Below are 12,343 nucleotides of genomic sequence, written 5' to 3'. Positions count from 1 at the left end.
CACTCCATGCAGAAGAGCATCTCTGAACCTTGAACCCGCTGAGCTACAGCTGCAGAAAGCCACACTCGGTACCACCCCTGTCAGCTACGAACAGGATGCAGAGGCTACATTTCATAAGAGAAAAACATGGCCTGGTCCAATGAGTCTTGTTTTCTATTGCAACATTTGGATGGTGAATCGGATGTAAACAACATTGTTTCAGGATGGTGGTGCAATGTTTGAGGGATATTTTTGGGCCACTTAGTACAACTGAACATTGTTTAAATGCCACAGCTTGAGTATTGTTGCTGACCTTCCTTTATGAACACGATGTACCCATTTTCTGTTAGCTGCTTCCAGCAGGACAATGCACCACGCCACAAAGTTCAAATCATGTCAAACTGGTTTCTTGAATGTGACAATGACTTCACTGTACTCAAATAACCCCCACAGTCACCAGATCGCAATCTAATGGAGCACCTTTGGTATGTTGTTTAATGGGAGATTCATATCATGGATGCACAGCCAAGAAATCTGCAGCAACTATGTGATGCTATCATGTCAATATGAACCAAAACCTTTGAGGACGGTTGCGAGCACCTTACTGAATCTCTGCCATAAAGCAACCACTTACTAATAAGGTTTAAATGAAAGTATCTGGTGACCGTATATCTTACTTCGATGATCCAAAGCACTTAAATTTCAATCAGTATCTCGTCCTCACTCCCTGCCACAATCTATAACTTCCATACCTCTTCCTTCATGCCCGTCTCTAGAAGCATCATGACACAAGCCTCTATTGGCAGGGCGATCTCCCTCCCACTCCTCTTCAGGTGTTCATCTAAACCAGTGCCAAACGCCGGCTTTTCCATCCATGAATCTGAATGTAAAGAGAGTTAATAATAAATAGAGAGGAGAAGAAAGGAGCAAAGAGTGGAATTAGAAACACATGAAAATATATAAAACATATAAGTGTGAGTAAGGCCTGTTACTGGTTTGGATGGTAGATATCTGGGTCAAAAACTTCCCCTTGGGCCATTTTGTTTAAAAAAACCAACCCCCCCTCAAAAAAACCAGTCTTGACTCCCCCTACAAGGTGTCGCCAAATAATAACCACATGCTCTCAGCCAACAGAAGTGACTGTTCGTCATCTTTATGTGTTTATGAGCGAGTGTGAGCACGTGAGCTTAAAGGCAAGTAAAGAGGGAGGGCCGGGGAAAGAATTTTGGGGTGGTGTGGGGCGCTCCAAAACCAGGTGGGTGTGTGTGGAGCTCATGAGTCATTGCCACATGCTGGGAGACCAGGCTAGTCTGTGTAAGACCACATGTGTTTAATGCAGAAAAAACAAACTCCTTGAACAAGACACAGCTAAAGAGTGCACGCAAGATGAAAACAAACTGAGAGGAGACATCACAATCCTAAATTTTCAGAGAGCCAAGGACTGTTGTTTAATGTCAGGACCCCTTTAAAGGTACAATAATTAATGTTTAGAGTTTATTTAATAGAAAAGAAAAATACCGTACTCATAAATATGATTATTTATTACATTTTCCAAAAAACTGAACTTAGAATTAACCCATTAAATACAAAGGAGCGGGCACAGACTGGTGGAAGCCCCGCCATCTACAACAACAACAGCTAAGTGAGCTTTCCTGACTCATCACACTGCATTGGATACCTTTTTCAAAGTTTTGCAGTCTCCTTCTCTCCCCGTGAATAGACGAGGATGAACAGCTGAGGTAAACAGCGCACTGACCGCCTACACACTACAGATGAACGGCAGCCAGAGTTGTTTGTCCTAAAACGGCCACCGTAGCTAGAGACATGGAGTTAATACGCAAAATACTCCAAAATATTTAATTAACACATATCCATTTTCATTTTATTCCTGATCTTTTGCTAAGTGTTGATAATATTCAACTATGTTATAACAAACACTAATAGAAACAGGGCCAAGTGATTGTCCCAGAGCGGCCGGCGTCGTTAAGATTATGCACTCGAATTTAACAAGGTAAGAAGACAGAATTCAGTTGACTGCAATCTGTAATCTATTGACATCTAGTGGTGATATTTTACACACTGTACCTTTAACAATGACAAAAAGTGGGGAAGAAAAAGAGATTGGCGGGATGTAACTGAAAGCAGCGGTTTTGGATTTCTTGAGTCAGCTGAGAATGAAAACCTGATTCTCCTCATTGCAAGTCAGGACACATATGAGTGAATTTCCATGTCCATTTATTTTCCCCATAACAACGTTGCACTATTTTGTGTTAAACAGGTGTGTGTGCTTAAAGCATGTTTGCATATCTTATACCTTGCTGAGCCTGGATGGTTGGCAAGACACTCTCCAGAACAGTGAGAGACTTTCTGTGGTAATCTGCCTGAGCTTCTAAGAGCTACAGAAACAGAGAGACACACACAGCAGAATAATAAGAGCAGTAAAGTACATGACAGCAAAGTAAATACAAACAGCTTGCCAAGCATCCGCCCCACAGCTACTCTGCAGCTGTGAACGTTCCCACAGAAAGTCATGCAACAACAGCGCCGGCTTGTTGACACAGTGAACTCACCGTTACGAAATAGTGGGCATAGTCGCCTTCTTTTGAGAAAAAACTGTACATGTCGGCAGCAAGCTGATCCTGTTGTAGAAGAAACAAAAAGGCATGATGTTAGATATATAAAGATGATGTTAACTTATCATTTATAAGGGAAAACAGGGGAATTAGTGAGGCTACTTAAAGAGGATCATATCTACTAGTGTCATCCCTCGAATGAAAAAGTGCTTCAGGTGGCACAAGTTCAGGCGTCAGTGGCCGGTTAAGCTTTGCACAACTCATAAATCCTAAGTTTTACAGAAAGTTCTGTACTTCCTGAACAGAAAAACACATCATGGAGCCATGACACTAAAGTCACCAGTGACTCAGTTCAGTAGATGCACACAAACACACAGAGAGCTGACAGGACAGAGTCATTTTGCATGCGTCAGCAAACCGGCCATTCCAAGGGTCTTGGAATGTCCAGTTGTTGCTCTAATGAGTTTACTCCCAGGCCTATTTCCAGTTTCTTTTACTCAGATCACTTTAACTCTGCTATGTGATTGCTTTTAAGCCTAAGTAGTCTTAAACACAACAAGTAGCCATGAATAAACCAGTCTACATTTAATGGCATCAGTTGAGTTACATTATCAATCAGGTCATGAACTTGCAAGTGGCATTTCTTCGATATGGTCCTGATTTGACATGACTGGTAGTTTGCCTTGATATAGACTTGCAGAAATGAATCAGTATGTTTGCACATAAAGATTACCTTGCAAAGCTCCACTTTGTTCATGGCCTCATCCACCTCTTCCTTGAGTAAGTCAGCCTTGGCCGTCAGTGCTTGAGTGTTTGTTCCTGAGATTATTGACTTGGTTGCCTGCAACCATCTGAATATGGAAAGAAAAGAGGAAAAAGCAGGAAATGCAGACCGCAATCTAAAATGTGGGCGCTGTAAAAAAGTTAATGCCTGTGAATAAATTTGATTTATGCTACTGTGTTAGCAGTTCCAGGTATTTTAGAATGCATCGCCTAACAAGCAGAAAGACATTCAGACACACTGAGCTGTAGACACACCTTGCTCTGGCAGAATCATAGTCCAACACCAGTTTGGCCAGCTGTTTCCTCTGCTTCAGGATGTTAGGGATTTCCACCTAAATGAATGGTTAAAACACACCAAGCTTACGAAAATATACCTCTGAAGAAGACCTGCAAGGCACTGCCACTGATTTTCCTGCATGACTATTAGAGGTGGAATAAAATATGGTAATTGTTAAATGGACTGGTTCTTATATAGTGCTATTGTACTCTAGTTAAGAACTCAGAACAGCTTTAAAAAACGTCTCATTCACTCATCCACACAAGCACTTTTTCTATGCCCAAGTGCTTACTATCCAACATTCACACTCTGGTGAATTGATCAGGAGCAACTCGGGGTTCAGTATCTAGGACATGGATACTTTGGCTAGTATTATAAGGGCTGGGATGTTTCGAAAAACACAGGACAATCACCATAATGGGTCACCGCTCTAGCAACTAGCTGCTTTTTACTAAAAAGCTTTTGTTCATTTGGAGTTGGGCAGCACAAAGCAAGAGAAAATTAATCATATAAAGTATAAATGAGACCAGTAAAGTGGAGAAATGGGTGGTGCTGCTATTTTAGCCATTCAAAAAGCAGTTTCTTTATATTAAGTTAATATTAATGCATAGGGTTTCTGACCTCGGCTAACTGGCTAAGTGGATCCAGAACGTCCTTCTCTATCTGCAGCTCATGTTGCATCAGCTCTGATGCCAGGCGATTCTCTGCATCTCCGCACACCTCCATCATTTTCCTATTGACAAGTACATGAAGAGAGAGAGACAGGCCTGTTAAAATCAAGCAAAGTCACACATATGCCTCATTAACATATCTGCACTAACAGATGTGGATGTTAGGTCCTCTGTAACCAGTGTAATCACACGTGTTCTTTGCAAAATGGAATTTACATAACAACACAGAAGGATCACAGTCTGCGTAACCACAGCCAGCAGCTGAGAACAAAACCAGGTCACTGTGATGTCATCATTTCTAGCCGCTAAAAGCCAGGAGCACAAAGTGACCTAGTGACACTTCATCTACGAGTGAATCAGTTTTGAGCTGCAGTTTTCCCAGATATGAAACCTATGAGCCTTGACACGAGAAACAGCGAGTTCCAGATATCAATAAAACTGTTGGCATGATTGAATCACAAGTGCAAGCAGACTCTCATACTTCCCCTTCCTTATTCTTTCCAGACAGACTCATAGCTGCAGTGTAGATTTGTAGACATCTACTTTCTAGATCCTCAACTACTCTGCGTATGAGCACCAGAATAGCTGATCTGATTCTTCTGTAAGGGAACTGCTGAAAGCCCCTGACAGACAAACAGAACCGGGAAGGCCGCTTACCCTGAATGTGAGACCTTGTATTTCACACTCTCTCGGGTGCTTCTGCTTTATATCGGCAACCGTTGCCCAGACAAGGCAATTGGATTTCTGGTGTGTCAATCAATCACAAACTCACCCTATTAAGGAGTCTTCTCCCAACTGGCTTCCACCTTCAGTCATTGCCTGGGACAGTGCCGTGAGGGGAAGCTTTTTCTGTTGTGTGTTTAATGGAGGAAAAAATGCAAACAGTGATTAGATGCGGGTGCACAAACACATGAACTTATGGATACAAGGTCAAGCCAATGGAAAACTTGTTTAGGACTTTCCATTGAACATATCAAGCGTAATTCAGAAAGAGGAAGCGAGCTTTTTGAGCAGAAGAGAGAAAAAAAATAGACGATGAATACAATTTAAGACGAAAACTAAGGAAGTGACACATCTGCTAAATGACAGCTTATTTTTACAGTTATATGATTTACATCAGCGAATAAACATTGATGTGTGTGCAGCATCCTGTTTTTAATCGAGAGAATCCCCAAAGACGAGCGTGTCATGCATAGTGAATGAAGATGACAGATGCTGGAAATGGGAAATGGAGCAAGTGGTGCTGAGGATTGGAGAAGTGGAATAAGTGCTTTTACCTGACCATTTCCTGTATAGAGGCGTGGTACAGACTGAGGTGGATATTTTGGGTGGTGTAGGGTAGAAAAACAAAACAAAAGAGAAATTATAGATTGTGCTTCCTACTGTGGACACATTCAAGGAAAAAAAAATAAATAAATAAAAAAGAACCCGACGTGTGTGGGAGGAACAGTTAAATCCTGGAACAGCTGCTTGATTTGCTTTAACAGGTTTTATATCCACAAACTTGATGGCTTACATGTCTCTTCTCTGCCTCTGCACCGATGTGTCCCTGTAGACACGACACCATCTTTTTGTGTGTGTTGTGGGACACCACGCGTACCAGCTCCATGCGCCGTTCGATCTGTGCACAAGACATACAAGAAGAGATCTTAGGCAAATAAAGAGCTTTTTGCTGAGGTAGAAAGAGCACACTGAGAACACAAACACCCAGAAATGTTATACTTTATCACAATTAGAAAAGGAGACAACCATATTTTTATTTATACAGCACCAAATCACCACAACAGTCGTGTCAAGGCGCTTTGTATTGTAAGGTAGACCCTACAATAACGCAACAGAGAAAAACACAATGAGCAAGCACTTTGGTGACAGTGGGAAGGAGAAACATCCAGCAGAACCAGGCTCAGGCACTCCTTTAGAGTATATCACATGACTCACGAGCCACCACATCATCCTCTACCTGTCTACATTTCATTTATCTTCTGATTGGCTGCCCATCACAAACAGAAGGTTTAAACAGCAGCTGGGTAGGTCTGCAGTGATCACAGCCAGAACCAATGAGAGGGATATTAGCTGTCACTAACATTATATAGAGCCACAAGCTAACCAACTCAGAAGTGGCCGACACCCAACTTCCAAGGCAACTGGAACGCAGCAATGAAGATTTTAGTTCAGAGACAGAAAGAAAATTCAGTTGATACACAACTTGACACAGCTCTGCCCCCCACTAGCAGCTGAAGCAGCGTATGTTTACAACACTGAGCAACACTTTAAGGTAGCTTGGAAAGTGCACATGTTAAATGCTAAACATTCACTATACCCGATAGCCGCTGTGGCTAATAACAGAATAATAATGCAGCAGTTAGGCAGCAAATGTGATGAATCCTGCCCATAACCTGTCAACTCAACTGATTAGCAGTTATTTGTGTCGTGTTTCTGTTAAAATCCCAGACTGAAGCTGAGGAAGTCTATCAGCGGCTAGACAAACAGTCGGAGCCAACCTCTGATAGCGTGGAAATATGATGCCAAGTAACCAGAAGCACAGCACGACCTCAGACAACAAAACTATTTTCCTCGTCTCTGCACTACCTAAGAGAACATTGAAATGTGTCACAAATACATTACAGTTATGTTACTGTACATCCACCACTGTGTTAGACTAATAGTGCTGTCACTGATGTTACTGTCTGTACTGGCCTATGCAAACACTAACCCTAGTGTCAACCACTGTAAAAGGAAAAGTATAACCAGCCTCTTCAAAGAACTTTAGATTAATCTCATCAACCCCACTAACTTGTCATCACAACCCAACATGGCAGAGCGCCCAGCTGAGGGCTAATGAGCTCCAGCTCCATGCAGAAATATGATTTGTGATGGCCTTGTCAGGGTCAGGGGTCAAAGTTCAAGCGTGACTGATAAGGCCTGCTCCTGCGGAGCAACGCTGGAATGTTATCTTCGAAACACGTGACTCATCGGAAATGTCTTCCCAGCAGCGCCCACCGAGATGTGACCCATGGCGAGCAGCTCTTTGGCTTTGAAAAGGCTTTTTTGATTACACAGACTTTCTCCTGTTTACTCGGTTGACTCCACAGATCCACTCTGTGCCTTTAGCCTGACACCAGATATAATACTGTCATTGATTGAAGTTACAGCTATTCAGGCTGAAGGACAGAGGCCAACTGAAACGCCGCAGGGTCACTATTCACTGTGCTTGTCGTGCCAGGTGTCTGACCGCGATGGTCAGCGTCAACATTAGGCCGACTGTCGCTAACCCGTGAATGGAAGGGCTGATGGCGAGTTACTGTTCACATGTACTTAGAAGTCTGGTGAACACAGCGTGACCACGCAAGGAATTGGTTAAAGTTGGCCTTACTTGTGAAGAATGGGAAAGCAACTTCACAGAACAGGTTTCTACTGAAGTGAGAAATCAGAACTCTATAAATGTCTCAAAGCGCTAAACATGCACTTACGAGATGTTAAAATTATAAAGGGGAACAGTGAGATCTAGACGGTAACATGAACAGAAATGTAGGGAGGCGAATTAAGGAGGAGGATAAACCAAATACCGCACAATTGTGTTCCAAAAACAGAATGGAGTCGGAACGCAGGAACTGCACAGCAGATATCCGCCTCCGTGTGCAACCCCTTCCCTCTCCTCGCGCTCTTACGTCAGTACCGACCCATGGTGGCCCCCGGCATTCCTAAAACAGCTGGCTTAAATACAATCTAACCAAAACACACACATGAACACAAGGATACACGCGTTATAGGCTTGGGAACAGTGATTAGACCCAGTTCATTTAGTGCCTGGTACAAAATCATTCAGGGGATTCCCCTCCCTATGCTCTAGAAGGGCCTAAATTCCTGTGTGGGTGTATGGGAAATGTTTGGATTACATGGCAGGAACCTTCTTCCTTACATTGTTAGAAAGTGGGGCCAGAGAAAGAATAAATTATCCTGAGGAGTCTTGGCAGATCCGAAAAGAAGCTGAAAAGCAGCGGGGCGTGTTTTTTTCCCCTCCTGCCGTGTGATGAGGTCAATACTTGGTCAATCCCATGATGCGTCATAGGAAAGGGAATCCCAATAATATGTAGGAGACAGGGAGGAAAAAGACAGACAGTGGATGTGTTTATTTATTGGTTCCTAAGAGAAATGATGTTAACATGTCTGAACATGTCCTGAAAGAGCAAAAAATAGCTAGAGATGACGCATTAAGGGTGGAATTATTCAGTAAGCCTTGGATGGGAAACAAAATATTCTTTGTTTGCAGGAGGGATCAATGACAGAAGTGTTCAAACAGGTGGCTCCAAACTTATTACACTGGCAACACGATATTTCTGAAGTACTTCTGCAGTACCCATGTGGACTGATGCTATATACAGAGAAGAAGAAATGGGCAGGCAGCTGGCACAGGAATGCTGGCTGACTCTTTCCCACCTTGGAGGATCAAGCAGAGGACCGCTTTGAGGCAAGCTAAGAAAGAAGCTGACTGTAAAGTTTCCATAAGTACTGGACTGACAACTGAAAAGATGGAAAAGGAGAGAAACAGTTCATGAGCTGAAGCATAGCACAACACCTGTCAAACATAGTGGAGGCATGTAAGGCTGCCACTGGAACTACGTCACTAAGATATACTGATAATGTGACTGCTGATAGAAGTAGCAGGATGTTGTGAAGTTCACAGGGTTGTACTCTCTGCTCAGCTTTAGCCAAATCCTGAAAACTGCTTGGACAACACTTCAGAGTGCAAATGGGTAATGACCCAAAGCTTACAGCAAAAGCAAGAGTTTCTCAAGGAAAAGAAGTGGGTTCTTTTCAATAGCCAACTGAGTCATGTGATCTCAGTCCAACAGCGCATGCTTTCCAGTTATTAAATACAAAACAGAATGGAGAAAGGCCCACAAACAAGCAGCAGCTGAGGACCTGGCAGAGCATCCCAAGAGAGGAAATACAGCATTTAGTGACGTCCATGGGCTCTTGACTTCAGACAGTCACAGACTCCAAAGGAATTTTATCCATCCAAAGCCTTTGAAATGTAGGACTACATATAAAAATGGTTCTGAATGTCTGCAATTCAATCACACCATGTTTCATTTCAAACTCACTGTGGTGGTGTACAGACGCAAAAAAAGATTGTGTCTTTGCTCAAATACTTTTTGAACCTGACTGCACTTTGTTCTGCATTCTGTGTCTTTCTCTTGTTTTGCATATATTTTTTCTTGATTGTGTACATTTCCCCTGTTTGTTATTTTTGCCTGGTGTCTTATCATTTATATTTTATTCCTGCATAGTTGGCATTGAGCAACCACAATTTTGTTCTACATGTATAACGAATAAAGAGCTATTCTTTTCTATTCTATTTTGTTCTAATCTAAGCTGCTTCTCAGACAGTACTTTCATCATCCCTCATTACATAAAGAGATTAATCAAAGTGCCATTAATTAAAACCAAATATATTACAGACAAACTTAATAAAGACACAAATAAGTAAAACATGAACATAGGCACAATAGCAGATTAACAATAAGCAGTGATTACGTAGGGAATTTGATTATCTCTAGCCAGACACTCAGGAACAAACTGTCCACCTTCATCTAATGTAGGTTTGAGTCAACACTAATGGGTTACCATGCCAACATGCAGGCTTTAACTGGATTTTATGAGTGGACTGGAGCAAAATAAACTACTAAGAATACTTGCCTGTACTTACAGTGGTCATTCTTGTTATCACTGGTCCTTGTTTGTACTAAGCAAACACATCTATGACATCTATCTATAATGAGACTTAAACTCGATATTTAACTGGAAGCTATTTAAGGATCTAAAAAACTGGAGCACTGGTTTATCTTTACTTGTTGTTCATCCATATTCTACCAGTGGCATTTTGAATGAGTTACAGTGGTTGCAAATGGGCAGCAAGGCTTGCAACATGACAGTATAAAAAAAAACAAAAACATGAATGAGAATTCTTTCGACTCACTGCTTGGATACAAAGATGCAATGAGGATTTTCTTACTGCTTTGATGTGGCCACACTTAGCTCTATACAGTACATCCAAACAAAGTTGTTGTTGTTTTATGAGGGTATGTATTAGAACCTAAGTGGATATTAATTAAGTGTATAGACAATCATTATGTTAACTAATGTATCTTACTAGCGTTTTAAGTCATGCTCAGAAGGCCCTCGAGAGAAATGAGAAATTAACAATACTCAACACATCTACTGTTAAAGCAGAGTATTTGTTGCTGTAGTGGCTATACAGTAGGTGGGATTAAAAGCATTTTTGGAAATTATACATTATCACTGGGTATTAACAGAAGATGTACTACAACAAATTAAACTGTCTTCTGCAAAAACATTAGGACAACACAAAAGTTGCAGGTTTTCAACTTACTAAGAAACAAACAGAGAATTCCTATTTTGAGACAAGAAGTGAAAGCAGCCTTCGTAGGAATTAAAGGTGATTGAGTCGCCATCTCTGAGTGACTCACTCCATTTTTCTTTATCAGAAAGATCTGAGAGACTGATTCCAGAAAAACAACAGCTGATTTCCAGACAGACGTAGAACAACAGTGTCTTTGAGGAGCGGTCAAAGTCAATTGTCAGAAAAATATAACTTCCTTTCTTCAGTGAAAAAGCACCTCAAGCGGTTAAAGTCACCACTATTGTCCACTTGAATTATAGTAAGTCCAGCTGGCTCTGAATCGGATGTTCTAGCTGTCACTCAAATGTGTATTTTGTCCATATGAGGCTCACTTTATTTTCACATCCATCATCTCTCATTTACTGTTCTGTCAGTGCTGTTGGTTTAGATAATCAGCAATATAAGGTGACAGTGCAGAGACCAATGAAAATAATAGAGGGTGATGGACATTGCATCTCTTTGCAGGAAGTAGCGCAAAGGCAGCTGAGCTTCCTTGACAGTTTATTATTCATCTCCCATTAAAACAGAGACCATGTTCACTGCTGGAATGTCTTTGCTGAGCAGCCAGTATTCTGCCCCAGCCCCACCTGCTGTCTGCCTCAGATCAGCTCAGAGGCAGCAGACAGATATATCTGCTACTCTGCACGCAGAGTTCAGAAGTACTTTGCATGTGCTTCACAGCACTTTTCTAGCAATGAGGTGGTGGAAAGAAATTGATAGATCATAGTATCGCAATATTTAGCATGGTGATATTGTATCAATGTAGTATTTGAATTTTTTTATGAAATAAATTAAATATTACAAACAAGAGAGCTCATCTCAAGCATGTTCACATTAACGTTAAGTAAACATTAAATCAGCTTAATCGTAACACCATTCAACACTGGACAAACTTAGCCTAACAAAGCTGTCTCCTACCTGTTCAGTCACATGAGTAAAAACAAGACAGCAACCTCCTTGCATCTACAAAAATCAGTGGCTGCACAGAACTTTTATATATTCTGTGACCGACTGCAGCTTGTGTCTGGAATGTGAGGGTGTTGTGAACTTCTGTCTCTGTAGGCAGCAACAGATACGTGATTTTCAAGACTTATCACAGTTAATTGCTATATTATCAGAAATAGACTGCATGTAGTTGCCAACTCGACTGCAACATTCAAGTGCAGACTGACTGACATTTATCTCAATCTTATCTTGCAGCAAAAAATAGCCAAAGTGAGATGATTGTACCTTATCGTTTAAAACAGATATAAACAAAGCAGTTTTAAAAAAGGTGATAAATTGCAATACGTTATTACAATATTCAGTACTATAGATGTTATAATATATGTTATTCAATACTCGGCATATCTCAAAATGTTAAAAAAAAAATCACAATAATATTGTGTTGCGGGGTGACTCTCACCTGTACCAGCAACAGCCACACAAGTTACACAAGTACTACTCAAATGAATGCACTGATATACTGTTATTCACCCAGCTTTTACAGTACTCAGTGAAGTCCCTCTTTAAGTTAAAAATTAACGCTTCCGTGGTTTAAATTCATGTCCTGGCTCATCACTTCATAGTACTGAGAAGTCAACACCAAAGTGCTCCCAGTGACTACCCTAGAAGACAAGACAAGTAACTGACATAA

General features: G+C 41.3%; 1 protein-coding gene across 6 annotated transcripts in view; it reads right to left on the bottom strand.

Moving 5' to 3' along the window:
• Window positions 1–12,343, bottom strand: part of arhgap17a (Rho GTPase activating protein 17a) — a 33,823-nt gene that overhangs the window by 12,472 nt on the left and 9,008 nt on the right. For 5 of the 6 annotated variants that reach the window (XM_006800905.3, XM_035912147.2, XM_006800907.3 and 2 more), the window contains exons 3-11: window positions 5,800–5,904; window positions 5,561–5,593; window positions 5,056–5,132; window positions 4,234–4,345; window positions 3,591–3,667; window positions 3,286–3,403; window positions 2,550–2,618; window positions 2,294–2,375; window positions 732–859 (exon numbers count right to left, since the gene is read on the bottom strand). In XM_006800905.3, coding sequence (XP_006800968.2) covers window positions 732–859; window positions 2,294–2,375; window positions 2,550–2,618; window positions 3,286–3,403; window positions 3,591–3,667; window positions 4,234–4,345; window positions 5,056–5,132; window positions 5,561–5,593; window positions 5,800–5,904 — 801 coding nt within the window. The remainder of the gene's footprint in view (window positions 1–731; window positions 860–2,293; window positions 2,376–2,549; window positions 2,619–3,285; window positions 3,404–3,590; window positions 3,668–4,233; window positions 4,346–5,055; window positions 5,133–5,560; window positions 5,594–5,799; window positions 5,905–12,343) is intronic. The other variant, XM_006800906.3, reaches the window with a different exon arrangement.

Source organism: Neolamprologus brichardi, chromosome 8 (genome assembly GCF_056152115.1).
Source record: "Neolamprologus brichardi isolate AB-2024 chromosome 8, ASM5615211v1, whole genome shotgun sequence".
Classification (NCBI taxonomy): domain Eukaryota; kingdom Metazoa; phylum Chordata; class Actinopteri; order Cichliformes; family Cichlidae; genus Neolamprologus; species Neolamprologus brichardi.
The sequence above is the reverse complement of the archived record's forward strand: the minus strand, read 5'-3'. Positions and strand labels throughout refer to the sequence as shown.